Source organism: Cinclus cinclus, chromosome 15, assembly GCF_963662255.1.
Source record: "Cinclus cinclus chromosome 15, bCinCin1.1, whole genome shotgun sequence".
Taxonomy (NCBI): Eukaryota; Metazoa; Chordata; class Aves; order Passeriformes; family Cinclidae; genus Cinclus; species Cinclus cinclus.
This window is the reverse complement of record NC_085060.1, coordinates 12,953,662-12,974,237: the sequence shown is the minus strand read 5'-3', so window position 1 is coordinate 12,974,237 and position 20,576 is coordinate 12,953,662. Positions and strand designations below refer to the sequence as shown.

At 39.9% G+C, this 20,576-nt stretch overlaps 1 protein-coding gene across 1 annotated transcript in view; it reads left to right on the top strand.

The window, feature by feature from the left end:
• The first annotated feature begins 2,133 nt into the window (after positions 1–2,133).
• The window catches only part of COL4A6 (collagen type IV alpha 6 chain), a 40,399-nt gene continuing 21,956 nt past the window's right edge, over positions 2,134–20,576 (top strand). The window contains exons 1-15 of the mRNA XM_062502604.1: positions 2,134–2,172; positions 7,705–7,821; positions 8,592–8,660; positions 9,538–9,573; positions 9,989–10,051; positions 10,678–10,713; positions 10,846–10,887; positions 12,385–12,477; positions 13,500–13,553; positions 14,943–15,002; positions 15,465–15,509; positions 16,498–16,551; positions 17,853–17,922; positions 18,655–18,765; positions 19,573–19,722. Coding sequence (XP_062358588.1) covers positions 2,134–2,172; positions 7,705–7,821; positions 8,592–8,660; positions 9,538–9,573; positions 9,989–10,051; positions 10,678–10,713; positions 10,846–10,887; positions 12,385–12,477; positions 13,500–13,553; positions 14,943–15,002; positions 15,465–15,509; positions 16,498–16,551; positions 17,853–17,922; positions 18,655–18,765; positions 19,573–19,722 — 1,039 coding nt within the window. The remainder of the gene's footprint in view (positions 2,173–7,704; positions 7,822–8,591; positions 8,661–9,537; positions 9,574–9,988; positions 10,052–10,677; positions 10,714–10,845; positions 10,888–12,384; positions 12,478–13,499; positions 13,554–14,942; positions 15,003–15,464; positions 15,510–16,497; positions 16,552–17,852; positions 17,923–18,654; positions 18,766–19,572; positions 19,723–20,576) is intronic.

The following is a 20,576-nucleotide window of genomic DNA, read 5'->3' as shown; positions in this document are numbered from 1 at the left end:
TACAGGAAAAAATATTTTAGCCTAAACAGGTACTAAAAATGATCGTGGAAAAATAATTTCTAAAATCATGTACAGTTTGTTTCACTTTGCTTGATTTTAAACATGTAACAATGCATTTTAAAACTAACAATAAAGTCTTTTACCTGCCAAGCCATGAGTCAGGGCTTTGTGTGTCTCCAGCTGAGATTACTAAAACACTTGCAGCAGGGAGCTGCATTCCTTCTGCTGTTTTACTGCGTTGGGGAAGTAGGAGGGAAACACACTTCCATGGACATGAGAATTAAAAGGAGGGGGAATTATAAAGAGGGGACCTTATCTCTTTCTGAAAGGAGGTTGTGGTGAGGTAGGGATCAGCCTCTTCTGGGCAAAAAGCAATCGTACAAGGAGAAATGGCCTCAGGTGGGGCCAGGGGAGACTCAGGTTGGATATTAGAAAAAAATTTCTTCACTGCAAGAGTGGTTAAGAACTGGAACATACTGGGGTCACCATGCCTGGAATTATTAAAAAATGAACAGATGTGGCACTTGGTAATATGGGTTAGTGCGCATGGTGGTTTTCAGTCAAAGGATGGACTTGGTCTTGGAGGAATTTTCCAACCTTAATGATTCAGCACATCATCACCAGACAGTTCAGGGAGGTGATTGCCCTTCTCTACTCTGTGCTGGTGTGTGGCCCCATTTTGAGTCCTGTATGCAATTTTGGGCAGTCTTTCTCTGAGAATGGACAGGGAAAACTTTAGGATGTCCTAACTACCCAGAGAGGTATCAAATTGCATTAAAAGTTGAGTTGGAAAGAGTAATTGCAAAGGAGTTTGTGGACATGATGCATTGACTTGTTTTTAATGTATATTAGGGTCGCCCAGGGCTGATTGGACTTCAAGGACCAATAGGAGCACCTGGATTTACCGGCCCAGAAGGATTGCCTGGAGCAAAAGGTGAGAGAGGAGCAGTGGGCCCTCCTGGACCAGCTGGACAGAAAGGTGACAAGGTAGGCTCAATAGGGACTTTTCTGTACCCTCAATAGCTCTATGGTCTTGTATATATTCTTGAGTGAATAAAAATAATCTTGGGCTATATATCCAGGGATAAAAATGTAATGGCATTTCAAGAATATCTTTGGAGAATTGTTTGCATTTATTTTTTAATGAGAATGCAGACGCTAAAGCTACTGAACAGTATAGCCATCCTGGTAGGTGAACTACAGCCAAATGAGTATTGCTGTTTCAAGTAGTCACTTCACATGTGCAGGGGTAGATGGCTATTATTCACACTCTTTTCAGGGAGACATGGGGCTGGTTCCTGTGTAGGAGATCCTGAGCTGGCGTCCAGAAAGCAAAAAGAATGGGTACTAAACAAAATTTGCAGTTCAGTTTTGCAGGTGCAAAGTCATTTCTGACAAAAAGAATGCAATAAACTATGCCATAATAAATGGAGTATCCCATAAGGTGTAGGTGTCAATGAATGCAATGTGCAAGATTGGAAACAATTTCTTTGCACTGAAGAATTTACCGTAGAACCATTTATATCCCCTGAAATGGTACATATGCAATATCAATGTGCCATAAGATTCTCTCTCTCTTCATCCCTTGTGGGAGAAATATATTTTACCTTTCCAAAGCAAGAACAGTTTAGGCTGGGTATTCTGCTTGCACAGTCTGTTTTACTACTATTCACAGCACAGCAACAAGGTGTGATAGTTACTTGCAGCTCTGGCAGTCTGAAGTTAATGCAGTGGTCTGCATATCTCTGGGGGTCTTATCCTAGTATAGACAGAAAAATATGTAAATTTTGTTGCAACTCTTGGAAAGCCAAGGGTTAAATTTAAAGCAGATTGTTTATTTTCCTGGCATCTTGTTTTTCCCAGATGTGCAGTAGGAGATTATATTTTACTTTAAATTGCCTGATTAAAACATTCCTGAAACACTCATTTGGCATCCAGTCAAGTTCAGATGTTCAGTTCTTGTATTCACTGACCCCTGTGGTCAGAGAGAATCTGCATGAGATAGTTTGCTCCTTTTGGTTTTGAAAGCAGAAGTCCAAGACTGAATGTTAGAGTGAAAAATATCTCACAGGTAACTGAAATACACAGACCAATGAAGTGAAATATAATGTGTACTCTTTTTTCCAGGGTCCAATGGGAGTTCCAGGATTTCAGGGGATCAACGGGATCCCAGTAAGTTTGCATATGTAAATATAAATCACCAGAATGGTAATCACAGCTAAAAGCACCTGAACATGATTAGATTGTCCTAGCACAGGCAAAGTGCACCTTGCAATTGCTTGCGTCTATCTGGAGGAAAATAGCCCTGTTTGTTAATCTACCTGGCTATTCCATGCTGTTTTGTAAGACAGTAGGAAGTTGAAACATATGAGAAAGTGAGCCTGAGTTACATGAGGATCATTTATGTGACTGAGTAGCTCTTCTTTCAACACCATGTACCCTCAGCACTGCCTAAAAAACACAGTATCATAAAATTATGGACTTGCAGAATTGAAAGGGACCTCAGGGAGTCAAACAGGCATGATGAGCTGTGCTTCAGGCCACTTTTAGCACGTGTTTCCTAGCCAGTTCTTAAAACCTTGTGATGATGGAGACTAACTTCTCTATTAGAAAAGCTTTGCTAATGACTAACTTCAGTCTTTCTGCAGTTTAAAGCTCTTAGTTCTCATGTTACTGATCAGGGACACAGAGAGAAGATTGTTCACTTTTACTTTGTAGTAGCCTTCTTTGATGTGATAGCTGTAACCAGGTCTCTCTCAATCATCTTTTGCTATGACATGAATGAAAACAGTGATGAGACCTGAGGCCCTCCAGATAACCCTTAATTCTTTTCTAGGTTCTAGTCCTGGTTTAAATCAGGTGACATGTGGGTAATCACTTTCCCTGACCATCAGGAACTTCTTGTTTCTTTCATTCTTTAGAACTTTACATTCTAGAGACAGTTTACAAAAAAAATATGTGCCTATAGTGTTTTGGCCAGCTTTCTTTTGCTTGGTTTCTCCAGTGATTTTTGCAGAGGTGTCTTGCTGTATCTCAGGAGAACTTTAGCTGGATCAGCTTTAGAAGTTGCCCCAAACTTCCTTGTTCTTTCTACACAGTTTGGCTCACCCTGCTTTTGCCTTCTGATATTAGAATAATTTTTATTTTCTTGATGACATTTTTCCATCCTGTGTGTCATTTTCCCTTCAGGCTATGCTCATACTCTTTCTCATCTTTCCTGCCTTCTCAGATGATCAGGAGCTCCAACAATTGAGCTGTTTTGTTACTTCATATCAAAAACTGAATTGTAATAGATTGGCTGAAAATGCACATTTGGCCTTGTAAATGAGCTTGTTTGATTCCAGTTCCTTCCTGGCCCTTGTCCTTTAGTCCTCCTCTGCTCATCCTTGCCTGTTTTCTCTCTTGCTCTACTCCCTTGCTGCTATTTTTTTTTCCTTTTACCGCCAGCCAACTGTCCAGGTCTGAAGAGCACAAGCTGTTCCCATAATGCTTAATTTAATTGAACACACTGTGGGAACATGCTGTTCTCAGGGTGTTTTTTCAGATGATGCTCTGGAGAAAGGGGATTCCCAGCAATGAGGGGAGGCAGAGATATAGCAACAGCCATTGCTGGGTATTTGGCAGTAACAAGCATTCCAGCGAGAGAGCAGGGGAGGTAGATGAGGGGATTCAAAGCCTCCAGCATATGCAGATCTACTCTGCTTGGCAACATTCTGCAGGTGGGTGAATGGGAAAGAAGCAGATTTTGCTAGTCATGAATAGCAAAGTGGGTCTCAGCACTGTGGGTCTTCTGTGCCATAACTGCAGGGCAGAAAAAGGAGAAATGGAATTTTGTTCATACCGTTTACATTATAGCCACTGAGATAAATGCTTCCATTGTAGGGTGAAAATAGCAATTGCCACTGCTTGAGTAAATATTTTTACTTTTGTCATTATGTTTCAGTGTAGGGAGCAACTGATATTTTTTTGTGAAGTGTATACATAGGCACTTTATATGGATGTGTGAAATGCGGAACAGAGGAGAGAGCACATGTGTGTGAGAAAGATGGGAGAAGTAAAAATATATTGCTGTATCTGCACATCCAGTGAATAGAGATTCTTTGTAATATGCAGATTTGTTAGTGCGGGCAGGTGTAGTTTAGTTATGGCGATGGGCAAGGCCATAATTCAGAGGGTAATCCCACTGTTGATCGTAAAGGGAAGTGGTATTCCACAGAATTGGGGAATGCTGGTGGCAAGTAAATCGTGTTGTTGCAGCTGGCCTGACTAATCCCTTTAACCTAGTAAATACAGCAGCTACATGTGTTTATTGCTAGACTTTCATGTCATGCTATAAGAGAAGCCCTCACATCCTTAGCTCTACTTGGGAAGTTTATTTTTTCCTATAGGACAAGATTCAAGGACACCTCTGGCAAAGGCTGAAGCTGGGAGATGTATATAGCTTTTCATGAACTTTCCAAGGAGTCTTAGAAGGAAATATTTTTATGTTAAGTGAGCCCTTGTCTGTGCTGTGAAAGCCAGAGCTATATGAAGAGGCAGTTTTGTGACCTTCCTAGAGTAAATGCAAGCACTTGCTCATGGCTGTAGAAAGGCCACTTGCCTTAGCAGGCCATTAAACTGTTTATTCAATTAGTTTTGTATTTATCCTTAATTGCATTTGTTCCTCTGTTTTTAATTATTAGTGGAGATCTCCTGTTGGGATTGCCTTTTCACTGTTTGATTTAGAAAAGAGGCCCCTTGGGATCATGGTGTCAGTGTACAAGCGAGAGTCAGGTAAAAGAGGCCCAGATAACCAGTTCAAGTTTCCTTCTCTGTCTCACGCCAAATGCCTGTTTTTTGTGAGTACAGAGAGCACAAGCATCTCTCCAGCCTGTGTTTTAACTCAGATCTGTAAACTAATCACCCTGACACACGTAAGTAAAGTCTGTGAAAGTCTTCTTTCTTAGTTAATCGAGATGCTTGTGTTCAATTGGCACATCTGCCAAAACAAATTAGAGGAGGTGAGAGCAATTAAACTATAAACCACCATATTTCCAGATCAAAACAGCTCTTTAAATCAGTATTTTAAATCCCTTGGAAAAAGGTTCTTTTAAGGCAGGACTTAACAACTCTCAAGAAAGTCAGCTGTGGGTGTTCAATATTTCCTCAGATAAGGATCTTAAAACAAAATATTATGAACTCTGATTGCAGATTAGCTATAAAGTAGGAAATCCTGTGGATTGTTTTCCTAAAGCAAAAGACACAGAATGTGTGTATGTGCTTGTGTGTCAGTCTGTGTCATGCTTTGGCACAGAACAACAGACATGGATTAAGTGACAGGGGCACAGATTTATTTAGCACACATACGAAATCACTGTGATCAGCATATTTTATGTCCTCTCTCTGTGAGCCCTACTCGCATTTTGAGAGGATACCAAAGTCCTTTGGGCCTCTTACAGGCTGTCCTGGTCTGAATGTCATGAGATCTCACCCAAAGTGTTTCCCAGGACACGGCTCACCCGGCAGCTGCGTGCCACAGGCTGGCTCTCGGCCAGCACGAAAGCTGGAGCAGCTTGGCTCCCTGTTGTCTCACACTGAGGGGCAGATGTTGGCCCTTTCAGCTTCACTAAACCTTGCAGCTGGTTACCTTGTGCTGTAACCAGATACGTGTGCACTTGTCCCACATAGCTCCTGGTTTTGTTAATACTGTAAACAAAGTGAAAAACCTGGTAGATACTGACAACTCTGGCCTCTGACTCTGCAGTCAGTGCCTGTCCTGTCAGAGACTTTATGCTCTTGGCTATGACATCCTGTGTGGATCAAATTAATTAAGCAATTTCTAAGAGAAAAATGTAAGTAGCAATAAATTGCTGCTTCAGCCTACTCCAGTTGCTTTACCAGGGCCTGGCAAGTCCCTGCTTGCACACCACATGTGGTTATTTTGACAAGCAGACTAATCAGCAGAGCAACTGGTACTGTTAATGCAGTTAAGTGATGGCAGTGCTTTAGGATGACTTCATTTCATTCCTTGTTAAATCTCAAATGTATAGTTATCTGGGTGAGCTGCCTTAATCGTGCAGTTGAGACACACTTGACATTGATTCAGTTTGTACCTTGTTGACTAACAGAAAGCAGATCAGATCTCTCTCAATTTTGTTGGCACAAATCTCAACGAAGTTGCCAAATGAGCTGTACCAAGGACTTCATCTGAGTGAAAATTAACCCCATTAAGTAACAGAACAGTTATTTCTCTGCTGTGCTTGTTTCCTGCTCTGCCAGCACAGGGAGGAGGTATGTGTGAGTAAGCAACAGGCTGTGTGGAACAGCCTTCCTGGCAGCAGCTGAGATTAGCTAGAATATTTGCATAATTATGGCCTAAATTGTTCTGCATCCTTGAGAATATCACTCTGCTACTGTGTGTCCCAAGCTTCCCATCTATAAAATTAAGATTATTGCATTCCCACGTTTTTTCAAGGTATTTAAAGATCCTTAGATAAAAGGCTTTACATTACTGCTAAGTTCTCATTGAGTTTCATCACAGTATATGCTATTGGCTTGGACTGGGAAGACCTTTAGTGTTGCAAATGTGTTTATTTTAAGTGTCAGGCATGAAGGATTGTTAACGTTCTGCTTTATCTCAATTTTATCCATATTTTTCTTTCCTAATGTGAGTCATAACTTGCTGGGATCAAACAAAAGTACTTTTGGGATGAGTTAAGATCACCGTGTACAGATTAGGGAGAGAACTGTCAAGTTACCAATACTATCTCCATAAGTTTAATTTTTCTTCTTACCTTAAAACAATGTTGTTGAGTGCCACAGGACATATTTATAGGAAAAGCAGTATAGAATATGGAGCTGCCTGACACTTGGGCATTGTGACTGACTCAAATACTCATATGGCACTGAAGTAAAATTACTTGAAGTCCCAAACTTTGATCTCCTTTGCACGAGTACCATGCTGAGTAAACTCCAGCCAAATTAGCAGAGCTATACCAGGGCAAAAAATGAAAATCAGAAATTCTGTGAAATCAGAATTAGGTGCAATTGTATTTTGCTCTGCTTGATTAATAATTGGCCATTGCAAATGGTTTTTAAAAAATGTTGTTAGTTTAATTGGATCTTTCTCCAAGTTGCTTTGCCTAAGGTCTTATGTTTAATATAACAAATAAAGCTGTTCTGCTTGAACAGCCTGATACTGGAGCTTTAACATCTGTTGATCTATTAAAAGAAATAATCCACACTGGAGAGGAAGAGAAGTCACTGAAACTCCAAGCAGATTGGAATTATGAATGCTCAGTATTTTTGAGTCTGCCTCTGCCCTTTCTTTCACATGAGCAACTTCCATTCCTGGTGTCAGGTGCACCCTTGCGTGCTGTTTGACACTGTTACATTCCATATGGTTCACACTGCTGTAGGATGAGTACTGCCCTTTTGGGACCTACTCATGCACAAGTTATGAACTTCAGAAAACTATTCCTTGGAGAAAAAGGTAATTGGATGAATGCAGACAATGTTTGAGGACTTAACCTTTAGGGAGGATAAACAAAGCTGGCTAAAGAAGCTTGTTCTGTTGCACTCTGCCATACATTGAACTTGGATGGGAGTTGTGCAATTCTTTTTGTGTTGCCCTTTGGAAGGAAGATATCAGTTTTCTGAGGACAACAGTATTACTAATAAAATAATGGATCCTGTTGGTCATTCTCTCTCTTTTCCTTTACACAGGGTCACCCTGGGCAGTCTGGACCTAGAGGCCTTCCTGGCCTGGATGGCTGCAATGGTACCACTGGGAGCCGTGGCATTTCTGGACCAGATGGGTTTCCTGGCCTACCTGGATTGCCTGTATGTCGCAACTCAAATATGGTGTTCTGTAGTCACTAAACCAGGATTTGCTTTTTGTGGCAATGTTGGAGAAGTAACTGCCAAGTACTTAGGAAGAACCTAAAGAATCCTGAGTTTATTAGAATTGTTAGAGCTCAATTTTCTTATCCACTCTGAGGATAAAATGTAGATCCTGTGGATAAAATCCCCTCCTTCACCTGCTGCCATCGCTACTTTGGATACAGCCCTGGATATGGGTGGCTGTCTTGGCTGTGAACTCACACTGACAATTTTGCATCTACAGGTACCTCCAAGTCGTTCTCTGGGGCTGCTTTAAATCCAGTCATTGCCCAGACTAAATCTGTGGTTGGGATTGCCCCAACTCAGTTGCAGGATCTGATGCTTGATGAGGTTTACATGGGCCCATCCCTCAAGCCTGCCAAGGTCCCTCTAAAAGGCATTGATGTGTATATGAACAGGGGAGTTATACCATGTCCAACAGGTTCAATTTGGTTGTGAAAGGCCTAAAATGAAAGGGAAATCTAGTATAAACAGGAAAATACCAGAGAAAATGTTTGTCGAACCCTGTTTTTGTAAAGCTGCCAGAAGTCTTTGCTTCTCCTAATAGCACAGCTTCTCTAATGGAGCAGCAGTGGTACTGTCACAGTTAAAAAGTGGGAGCCAGGAGTTTGCCTTGTTCATTATGGTAATCAGATAGTCTTTCAAAACAAAAGCAGTACTTTTTCAAGGAATTTATTTTTTTTACTTTTTTTATTTTTTTTTTAAATCAGGGTCGTCCTGGCCCAAAAGGCCTTAAAGGAGAACCTGTTTTTGCTCAAGGCAGTCTTAAAGGAATGAAGGTAAGACTTGTCATCACACAGGAGAAAATGCAGTACAAAAAACTCTTTGATGTCCCACAGGTTGCAGGGCTGATACTGCAGGTTTGATTGCTTGTGGTATCAGTCCTGGGTGTCTGAGTGCAGAGCTGTGGAAATGGCCTAGTAATAACTTCATTAATGACACCACAGAATGCTCTCAGAACCTGGAATTGCTTGGTCTTTGAAGAGGTCTTGTTCATCCCATACTGGGATGCTGGGACATAGCTCATCCTGTTACTGTTCAGTGCATGTTATGACTTCTACTGTGAGATTCCAGCTTCCTCTCATTGTTTCTTGTACTGGAAGGTACTAGAAATTTATCAGTCACATTCTCAGTTTACATACATGCTTCACTAAATATTGAAAATATTAAAAACTTTACTCTGTGATACAAGGCCTCTCACACTGACTTTGCTGGTTAAAATTAGGAACTCTTCTAACATTCTATCCACATTATATACCCTCATAAATTTATAAAATTATAATAGGTTTTTATTAATTTACTTCTGAATTTATGGTAAATTAAGATAATTTCATATTATGATGATATGCTTTTGCATATTTTGTAGCAGTCATATAGTAAGAGTTTATATAGTGTATTTTCAGTGGTTTAGTAATTATTATTTTTGATGCCACTTTATTTTCTCCTGTTACCCATAGATAAAATGGCACTAATTTCTCTAGAGGTCTCCATTACCCAATTCAAATATGAAAGCACAGATTTCAAGATATTTTCCCATTTACACTTGATCTAATATTAAGCAACAGCAAATATATCTATTTATACAAAGCTTGATGTTCCTTATAGTTTGTTGCAATAATGTTGTGTAATTTTTATATATGCATTTATGATTTTTAGGGTGAAAATGGTCTTCCTGGATTGGATGGAGTTCCTGTAAGTTATTTAATTTGGAGCATAATGATTTTAAACAATATTAAGAAGGTACATTTTTAGGTATTGGTTCTCAAGGACTCTTTTCAAATTAGTGGGAGGTGTATTTACATGTGTGATACCAGTAGCAGTTCTAGATTTGTAAGGGTATGAGTGGATCCACATTATGGTAGAGGAAGTCCAATTTTTCCTATTACCTATGTCATTATTCCTTTTTCAAATCAAACTCCCTCTACCATTAAACTCTGTGATTTTGATTTTAAAAGTACATCTAATCATATGAAATAAATCACTTTTATATTTAAATTGGCATACTTAGCTAAGGGATATTACTTACGGTTTCCTGAGACTCACTTTTGGTAGGGTTTGATGGGGTAAATGCTCCACGTTCTCTATTTGTCCTCTGTTCTTTCTACAGGGCCCAAAAGGTTTTCCAGGTCCAATAGGTCCTACAGGCCCTATAGGATTACCAGGTTTGCAGGTACGAGACCTCTGCTGTTGTGCTGTTGCACTTGTTGATAGAACAATTCAAACTGTTGGCAGTTTTCTCTTCCCTTTCCCTTGTGTTTGTGCCATGACAATGAGCAACAGAGCCTGTGCATCTGAAAAGACTGAGCACAGCTGACTTCTAGCATAGGGTGGGTAATTTAATCTGATCACAAGAGCAAAGATTCCTCTCTGGAGAATCCAGAGCAGCAAACATGACCGAGGGCTTCAGCAGAGCTCTGCAGTGCTCTCTGCAAACCCCTTGTGATGCTGTTCTGAGCACTTTCTCATCTCGGGGCTTGGGGGAATAGGTTAGTCTCTAATGTCTGGAGCCTTTGTTGTCATGAGCTGTGTTAGAGTTGCTTTTTCAAGATCCTGCAAGAGTAATTCTATTGGGCAAAGGTAAAACCAAATTACATTTTTGTTTGGTTTAAACTGAAGTTTTCTCTTAATTAATGGTGTTGCTGAAGATCTGTGCTATTAGAGATGTGAAGACTTGAGAGCATGTGTCTTGCTTTTGCTTTGAAGGCAAGAAAGGCACTGCAGTTCCCAGCATTGCTCCAATTGTTTGCATCTGAATTAAGTCAAAAGGAATAAAATCTTGATCTTGTTTACATTTAGGGTCCAGTGGGTCCCCCTGGGCCACCAGGTCCAAAAGTAAGTAGCTATCTTTCCTGTTTTCTTTTTAATTTTGGGAGATTTAACAGTGGTGAGGGTATAGATGACAAAGGTAGTGTTGTTGCTGTTGTTTTATATTCATTCATCCATGAATGATTTTTTCTCTCCTAGGGTAACATGGGATTAGGCTTTCAAGGAGAGAAAGGAGAAAAGGTAAGTGAAACTTGTTTTAATATGGAAAGAACATGAAATAATTTTCCAGAGTTCCATCATAGCTTGATCCTCTAGGAAGTGGCTAGATTCCAGCATTTTATTTTCCTTTTTCTTTTGTTTTCTTGGGCTGATTGGCAGTTTAAATACTAAAGAATCTTCATTATTTGTTGGTGCACTAAAAAGTATGGGAACCTTTTTTGAGTGAAGAGGAATGTCTTGGTTTGAAAGACAGGTGTCTGCTCAGGAAGGCAGGAGCCTCTCTTGAAATGGAAAATGTAAACCCCCTCCCTTCAAATTATTGTAATTTTGAAATTAATAAACTCCCAGGCAAAGCTACAGGAATGGGAATAACAGCTCTTTACTAGGAAAATTAAAATAGAAATACAGAAATATAAAAAACCAAAACACTGAGTCAGAATACAACCTGACACCCCATCAGTCAATCAGGATGTTGGTAGCAGTCCCATTAAATGGTGGCTGCAGCCCTCCTGCAGTGACAGATGTGGTTCTGTTGAAGCAGTGCTCCTGTAGAAGGGTGCAGTTTTCCTCCAGAGGTCCAGTGATGATGTAGAAGGGTCTGGTTTTCCTCTGGAGTCCAATGGAAAAAAGGCTGCCTTGGTGTTCCAAATCTCAGTTTTTATCTGGGTAGGAAAGGTTTGGCTCCTCCCCCTGGGTTGAGCATCTCACAATGGATGATGTAATTTTATCAGTCATGCAGTGGGACTCAATGGTCCATTAACAGCTGATATCCTCCTAGAGGAAGGATGGGTTGTGGGAAAGGTAAAGATCACTGCCCCACCTGGTTTTAACTGATGGTGATAGAATATATACTTTTGGTTACATCCTGCATTGCAAGCCAAGACAAAGAAGAAAGGAAAATCTCAAGTCAGTGCAGTATTTCATGGTTATCAAGACCTGAGGTCAACAGACATCTTTTGAATATCCTCTTTTCAGTTTCTTTGGACCATCACCTCTTGCATTGAGTTATTCTAATGACTTCATTCTTCCTGCTTTTATTACATTCTTTGGGTCAACTGGTATGAATTTATAGTCTCACTATCCTAAATGAGTGTCTTGCAGTCTATGTCAGAATTTATACAGGCAAAAATAAGACTTCTTCAAGTTCTCAGTCTGGGACTTGATTCTGCTGATTGGTTCTCTTTCCATAATTCAAATTGTTCCTTGTCTTCTTTTCTTTCATATTTCTCCCCAAAGTTTTTTCTGAAATGTTTCCCTGTTGGTTCAATGGCTGAGCCTTTTTTTTTTTTTCATGTTTTATATCCACAAGGCTTTGGAAACAGATGCATTTTGTTCATCCTGATTTTTCCATCTGATCTTTTGATTCCCATGACCAAAGTACCATGCCAGCATACAGGCATACAGATTTATATCCATGAGATATAACTGAAGTGTTTTTTCTTCTTATTTGTAGCCCATTTCCATAGAAAATCAGAATATGGTCTGCTATGTTAATATCTTCGTCTTTTGTCTCTACAGGGTGATGTAGGGCTGCCTGGGCCTCCAGGTCCCCCACCATCCACTGGAATACTGGAATTCATGGGATTTCCAAAGGGGAAGCAAGGAGAAAAGGTCTGTAAATACAGTTTACATGCTCTCTTCCTCTCCATGTGCTTTCATTCAAAATGAATGAAATTACTGAACAGTGAGGGCTGTTTTATTTCCAAATAAAAATAATTTTCTGTACCACTTTATTCTGTCAAATGGTTGTTGAATAAAGATATTCATAGCTCAGGGCATTGTGGACCACTAGAGAATACAGACCTCTCAGAAGAAATCTGGAAGCTATTTAAAGGTTTTTGTCATTAATCCTAAAAATAAATTAACTGTAGTCTATTTTTGTTGGACCTGTGAAATTGTGTCAGCTGAAGCAAAAAAATCAATGTAGGAAAATAAATGGAAGCTCCAGGTCTGTTGCCTTAGTGTACACTACTCTGAAATAATCAGACTTTTTTCACCTTTGCATTGTTATAACTGAGATGTGTATTTAGGTCATCAGTGTTTTTATAAAAGCTGTGTGGTCCTTGAGTTAAAGATTCTCTAGACACATGAAATTTAGGCATACTGAATTAATCTGGGACTTATACAGGTTGGTTTGGGAACCCAGTCTGACCTTGTCTGAGCCCCTGTGTAAAGTCATGAGAGAGATTTTTGCATTTGGTTGATTTACATTAGTGTGAGGTGAAGCTCAAACAAACCCCCTTCCTTTGGGCTCACCCTGGAGTTTGTAAGTAAAGCTGTGAAAATTTTGCTGTTTCCTCATGTGTTATTTTGCTGCTTTCATGAAGCACTGTGCATGTTGCAGTCTTCTAGATGATGATATGAAATGCCTCTAGTTTGACTTGTAGCAGTTGTGGACAGTAGAGCAGCAGTTCCCAGGCAGTAGCATTTGAAGTTGTAGGCAGTGGCATTTGAAACCGTGGCAAGTGGCCAGAGGATGCACCAGCACTGTGCAGAGAACAAACCCAGTGAACTCGCTGACAAGCAAATTACAAAGCTTTATTTTAGGTGTCAGGTGCATGGCAGGTGGGTAGAGGAAGGTCTTGCTTTCACAGGCACAGTGATTATTGCATTTGGCTCTTTCCCCTTGCCAGGGTGAACCAGGTCCTCAAGGATTCCCTGGAGACCAAGGATTGCCCGGCATCCCGGTAAGGACAGAGGAGTGTTTGTAACATGTGCCTAATTGGGGTTAGATGGTTCAGCAACCTCTGAATAGCTCACAACGCCTCTGCAGGGGTTCCTAGGCACCAAAGAACTTTGAGAATCTGATGAAAATGTTCACAAGAATTTTTGAAGTGTGTGACTGTAATCTGATAGATTTTTGTTCTGTAGATACAAAGAATATAACGCTGTCCTGCTACAGACTTACAAAGCTGCCCAGACTGCAGTACTTGCAGCCTGCTGTTTGTGGAGACCTGCTTAGAGCTCTACCTGTGGCATGGCCACCTGGTGGCAGTGTTCCTTGTCCCGTAGACATTTTTAAAAAATCCTAATTTCCCCCCTTTTATTATATCTAAGCATATATTTTGTTATTTTATTTTAAAGCTGCAAAGCACATGCAGATGTTTGTTTCTATCCATGTATACACCCAGTTAAAATGGGCTGTTTAACATTAGTGCTCATCAACTCAGCATGGTGCTCCATCTTCTCTATATGAATTAAGAAAAACAATTTACTCCTGAAATCCAGAGAGGTATTTCCCAGCTTAAAACTTTTTCTAAACAGAGGTTGTTCCAATAAATTTAGGGAATAAATACTTTTGGGAGCTAATTCTAATTTTGACTAATAAGATAAATTGTTTGCCAGTCTCTTCTGTGTACAGATGTTCTTAGGAGAAATACGTGAAAGAAAAACCTGTTCATGAAGCACAGTTTGTTATTAGCCTTTCTGGACATGTTCCATTATGAGCATACTTAGCTTTATGCATCACAAGAGACCCACTGAAGCATCTGAAACTGAACATATGTACCAACTTAGCCACAAGATATTTTAAGACTGAATTCTGGGAATTGCTCAACTACTGTAACTCTTGCTGAAATTAAATCCTGGTGTTCTATCTCTGAATTTGATACTTCTTGCTGAGATTTCCAAATGTAGAGAGTGAAAATGCTAGTTTTGTGTCATTCTTGGCCTTTGGAAGGGAAAAGCATGCTCTGAGCATTCCCTTGAGCTGCTGCTGTTAAGAAATGAGACTTGGAATAATTTCTCAATGTAGAATAGAATACAGAGTAGCATTGGCAAGTCTTTGCTGCCTATAACATGGGGGCACTTACAGTTAGTACTGAAATATATGCCATGGTTTAAATGGATGGAAGTCTTGGGGAGTAAAGCAGGTGCTGTACTGCACATGCTGCCAGGTCTGATTGATAGAAGCTCTTCTTCCTAGTACAAAGTAGCCCCAGCAGAAACAGTCAATTCCCTTTGTGTTGCTATTGTACTATTTGTATTAATAAATGAGTTTGTGTTCCCTTTACTTAGGGATGTGCTGTTCAATTCCAAACAGATCACAGAGATTTAATGTTGACATTCCTCCTCAGGGCTTTGGAGGTGTTGGAGAAAAAGGAGAAAAAGGTGTGCCTGGCTTACCAGGTGGAAGGGTAAGTAAATTCACAAAGTCTTTAAATACCTGTTCTCAAACACATGAAGTAGGCCTTTCATCAGCAGACACATTCCCTGCAGTGATGTGCTCATATGCAACAGGAAGACGAAGACATTCTGTTCTGTATGTGCAGAATAAATTGTCTGATAGAAAGTCTTGAACACACTAAGATTTATTTGTGATTACACAGTAACACCTAAGTTCATAGTAAGTTGAGACACCATGACTTCCTTAACTTGAACTGCCAATTAGAAAAGCAATGGTTAAATAAGATAAACCTGCTTTTATCAATCATTTTGTTAAATTCTTTATATTGTGATTATTAATAATTGTGAGATAAGAAAAGCAGTGGTAGCTTCTCCTTTGAAAATTTTAATTTTTAATTATTTGATGCTGAGATATTTGAAGCCTGATCAAGCTGAGATGGAGCCTTTAAAAGTTAATGTCTTTACTGTTCTAGGGCCTTTTGGGACTGGATGGATCTGAAGGAATTCCAGGAAAAAAGGTGAAATTTATTCTATTTTTTTACTCAAGAGTTACAGAAGCCCTTGAGATCTACTGACTTCCTTATATTGTGGCTTCAAGTTTTCTGATGGATAAGGATACCTGCCTTATTGAAATAGTTAAGCCAAATAGAAAGTCCACAAAAAACAGTAGATCCTACATCTCCCAGTGTTACTTCATATGTTTTGGTGCTAATACATTTTTAGAAGGGGAAAACAGTGGGGGCAAAATGTGTGGAAAACAAGGAAAATGTTTTAGACTCTTCATTTTGCAAGCATTTCTACAGTTCTGTGAGAACTCGTAGGTGTTCTCCTGATTTGCACACCTTCATCCTGCTCATGAGTTCTCACCATCTTCACAGCATAAGGAGGCCTGAATGAGTTCTGGTATTTTGTGAGTGCTGAGAAATTGATGCCATCAGTTTTCTCTTTAATTCTTCTTCAAATATGTGGTAGGACAAAGAATTTTGTTGCAGTGAGGATGCCTGCTACAAAACTCTTGTGTTCAAGGTATTGAGAGTTTAAATGGCAAAAATAAAGGAGCAGTAACAACTGAGTTGGCTGAAAACTAAAGAACTTTAATGGAAGATAAAGCAGGGATGATGCCTAGAAACCAAACACTGTATGGGGACAAACTCCAAGGACCAGAAACAAGGGAGGAGTGACAGTACATACACTTGAGGGGAGAACTTTCTGGAACTATAACCATACAGGGGGAATGAGTAACCAACAGGGGAACAGAACTTGGACCACTTAACATAACAATACTAAGGACTGTGGGAACAACACTTAAATTTGCCTTGAACCACAAGGGCTTGAACCTAACACCTGGCTCTTTCTTGGTGAAATCTGGCTGACTCTGTGTCCCAGCCAGGCTGACTCCCAGAGAATTTAGTTTGTGATTTGAGTCCACACTCTGCAGATGTTTTGGCTGAAAGATAATGCCACTTACTGTCACACTGTGTATCATTGTTCCTTGGGATTTTGCAGGGCCATCCGGGTGTTCCAGGCTATCCAGGACTGGATGGAGTTGAAGGCATGAAGGTAACATCTCACTAAAATTTTGGATTTTTAAAGGTATTTGCATGAATAAATAACTATTATTGCTCCAATCAAACCTCCTGTTTGCCCCTATATCACTGTAATTTTCAGTGTGCTTCAGTTCCTTGTTCACTTTATTGTTAAGCACAAAAATGAGTGGTTGCTGAGCCATGAATACTTGGGTATTTTAATAATTTTTCAGTTTTAATCATTGAACTTCATGACTTAAAATTGTAGGTGCAGCATTTCTGGTCTCCTTTATCCTTACAGCAGTACCATATTTATTGAAACGCTGAGGCAAGATTAGGTGGAAGTAAGTCAATGTTAAGATAGTTGCCAAGGCTATCTGAAGTCTGGGATCACAGATTTATGAGTATGGACAAGCCTGAGAATGTGTTCAATTTCTTGTATTAGATATAGGTGATGAATAGCAGACATTTTGTGGGTATCTTATAATTTGGGCAGTCAGACAGCTGGAAACTGAGTGGAAAATGATTGGGTAGTAGCTTGCTGTGAAAACACAGATCTGCCACCAAGATTGCAGATTTGTAAAATGCAAATGCTTAAGAGATTTTTTTTTTGTGCAGGTACAGTACATGGAAGTAGTATTAGATGTTTCTGTACAGAGAAGTATTACTGGAAGAAGCAACAAAGTGTGCACTCCCTTGGCTCACTGCATGGTGTTTATATGATAAATATGATGGTAATTTGGATGACAGTAAAATTTTGTGCTTGTGATTTTAAAGAGGATCTGATACTCTTTGAGCATGTCAGTGAGAGGAGGGAATGGCACTGCAGTTTGTCACAACTTGCTTGTTCTACCTGGATGATTTTATAAAGGAATCCATTTTTCTGTAAGCTTCTATTATTGGTATTCTGTATTCCAAGGCAATAGATAGTTGCAGTGATGAAAGCTTTTAAAAATGAGATAGGTCAAAGCAGCTTCTACCACGAAGTGAACAGATATTATGTACCTGATATTGGTCAGTGTGCTGACATAACTGGTCTCCAGTACACATTGTATATACGTGTGTGTGCTTCCTATTGAGGTAATTGGAGACCTTCAGAGGATAGCTGGATAGTAGCAGCCATCTTCTTTGAAGCAGCCATCAGTTTCATCAGACAGGAACAGTGTAAGTCAGGATAGCAGATGATTATGAATAGCAGAACAAAGTGAATTCTTCAGCAAGACAAATGATGGTTGCTCAGTGAATGGCCACATACCAAAATACAGTCTGCTTCCTGACAAGCAGCCTCCTCTCCATCACCCATCTGAACGTGGTACAAATCTGTTTTCTTTACAGGGTGAATTAGGTGACATTGGTCCCCCAGGTCCGCCTGTCATTATTGACAGGGAAGGTGTAGTCATTTCAGGTACACATTTCCATTTTGTTTTGGAACTCATCTAAAGCACTTTCTGATCCAGCTTTCTTTCTTACTATATTTTACCACTTTCCCACACTGTATATTTGGTCTAATCTTTCCCTTGTTATTTTTTTCTGTATTTCTGTATTTGGCTACACATATATTTAGTTCTTTGTTTATAACTTCAGAATTTAAAGAAAGCCATTCATCCCCACATTGCAGAATGATGTGTTTCAAGGCAGAATGAAATGTCTTGCCTGGGAGAGAGTGTGCACAAGCATGGGCAAGTGCTGTGTCTGCTCTGTAGATACACTTCAATCTGCTTTCAGTATACCAAGGAAAAATGGCTTCCTGGTGCTGCATGGTAAAGGGTGCTCTAAATGTCATTCTGCAGTTATCTGTTGTCCAATGTGGTAAGAATATTGTTGAGAAAAATTAGCTTAATTAATGCCACAGCTGACTGAGGTCTGCATGGGAACTATCCCTGAAGCCATGAAGGTAAGGGGACAAATTGCATGGTCTCCTTTTTCCTTCACATGTAGGCAAGTTTGAAACAACCTCTGTGACAGCTCAGGAGGAATTTTTCCCAATATTATTAACTTTGACTAACAGACTTCTTGCTCACAGCTTGGTAGCCTTTGCTATCTGTGAGATCAGTGGCCACTACAGTAATTGACTGAACAGTATTTCAGCAGAAATTCTGATGAGATTTTCTTCCTTGTTTTCCTCTTTCTGTAATAGGTGCCCCAGGTGACCCTGGAAACGTGGGAATACCTGGTCCTCCAGGAGACGAAGGGATCATTGGTTTACCTGGCCTTCCAGGGGCTCCAGGGTTTCCAGGCCTGGAGAGAGGTAAAGCAACTGCTCCCAGTGCACTTGGCAGGCTGTTTGGTAGGTTTGGTGGAGAAGTTTCTAGGTAGTGGCCTGGAGATGGTGAAAGTGTTGGAGCAAGCCACTCCCTGCTCCTTCAGTTGGCTGATTTGCAGGCTGCTGTATGAGAAATAAAAGGCAGGGATGACACATAGGGAAGCCAATTGTGTTGACTTGGATGGGAGTAGAATTAGCACCACAATTATTACAGCCCAGGTAAGTCTTCACATGTGAATATTTGGTGTGGCAGTGTACACAGGAGGCTGTGGTTTGTTTTCCATTTTGAATGTGTTGACTGGAAGAACTTTTCCTACCTTTTAAATGATAATGAATGTTTTTGAAATTTGTAATGATTTTTATATTTATAATAACAGATTGGCTTGATAAACCCACTGGGGGTGCAACCTATTTGTTCCATCCAAGATCTCATTCAAAAGTTTTTGTTTTACTTGAATGTCATCTGGGAAATTCTGGCCTGTAATAAACCAGAGACTAGGAACAACCAAGAAAATCAGCAAATAAACCTCCCTCAGTCTTACATAGTTAATTGTATCATTGATCATAGGGGCTTAAATGCAGTGCTGTGAAGTTTTTTGGATGACCAAAGGAGGGCATAAATGGGAGCCAGCTGGTCCCTCCAATTAGTACTTTTTCCTTGGTGTAAAATTATGAATTGTTCTGTCCTAACATGATTGCAGTTTGGGGTACAATGGTAATTATCTTAACATTAAAAATACTGAAGTATGTGTTTGCTGCTGGAGAGCTGCTCATTGTTTCATTGTTGTCTAGATGGAATGGGACCTGGAGGGTCTCCAGGTATTCCAGGAGTCAAGGGTGAAGTGGGAGAACCAGGAAGAGCAACAGTTGGAATACCAGGCCCTCCCGGCAGAGGTGGTTTACCAGGTCTGCCAGGAGCACCAGGATTGCCTGGTTCACCATGTATGTAGAATTTTTACATGTTTTTTTTTTTTTGTATTGGATTCAGAGTGAAATAAGATCAATAATCATTTATATATTTAGTTCTTTTCCAGCAAGGTTTATGGATCTGTGAATTGCTAATGCTTGACTGACACCTCATTGTGATTGTAGGTCACATATATATATATCAATAGACACTCCTATAAAGTAAGACAATAGACCTAATTATTGTTTAAGCATAGTAGCCTGAAGAGACAGAAACACAAAGTTGTGTAGACACAATTTATGACACAAAGGACTTTGAAAGTCTGTGCTAGTCTCCTGTTTGCTTAGAAAAGAACAGACCATGACCTTATGAACACCTGAAGTAAATGTCTGTCTTGTGAGCAAGCAGTTTGGGTACCAGGAGTCAGATAGGATGCCTGAAGAGACAGTTTCCAGACCTAAGGAAATGGGATTTTGTTTTTACATGTTTATTTGTATGGGTGTCCTGATTAAATTAATTGTGCATTGTTTTGTTTTACTCAGAATTTGAGTATTACAGCTTATGAAACTGTGTTTTACCATTCTGCCATAAGCTGTTTTTTTTTTTTGAAAGCTAACCCTTCGGAACAAGGGACACTTCGGTGATGGTCCCAGTGAACATGGTCTGATAAAATGGTTTTCTGTGGAGAAGAAATAAATATTCTCTTATCAATAACTGTTTGCTAGTCAAATCTGTCTCACTTTTCTGCAGAGTCTGTAAAGCTCCTGTGGCTATGTTTAGCTGATGGCTGCAGTTTGTTTCCATGCAGCAACAGACGGTGCTGGTCAGCACTACTTCTTTCTGTTGTCACAGAGAGGAAGGCTTTTTAGACAGTGTGGTGTTAAATTAT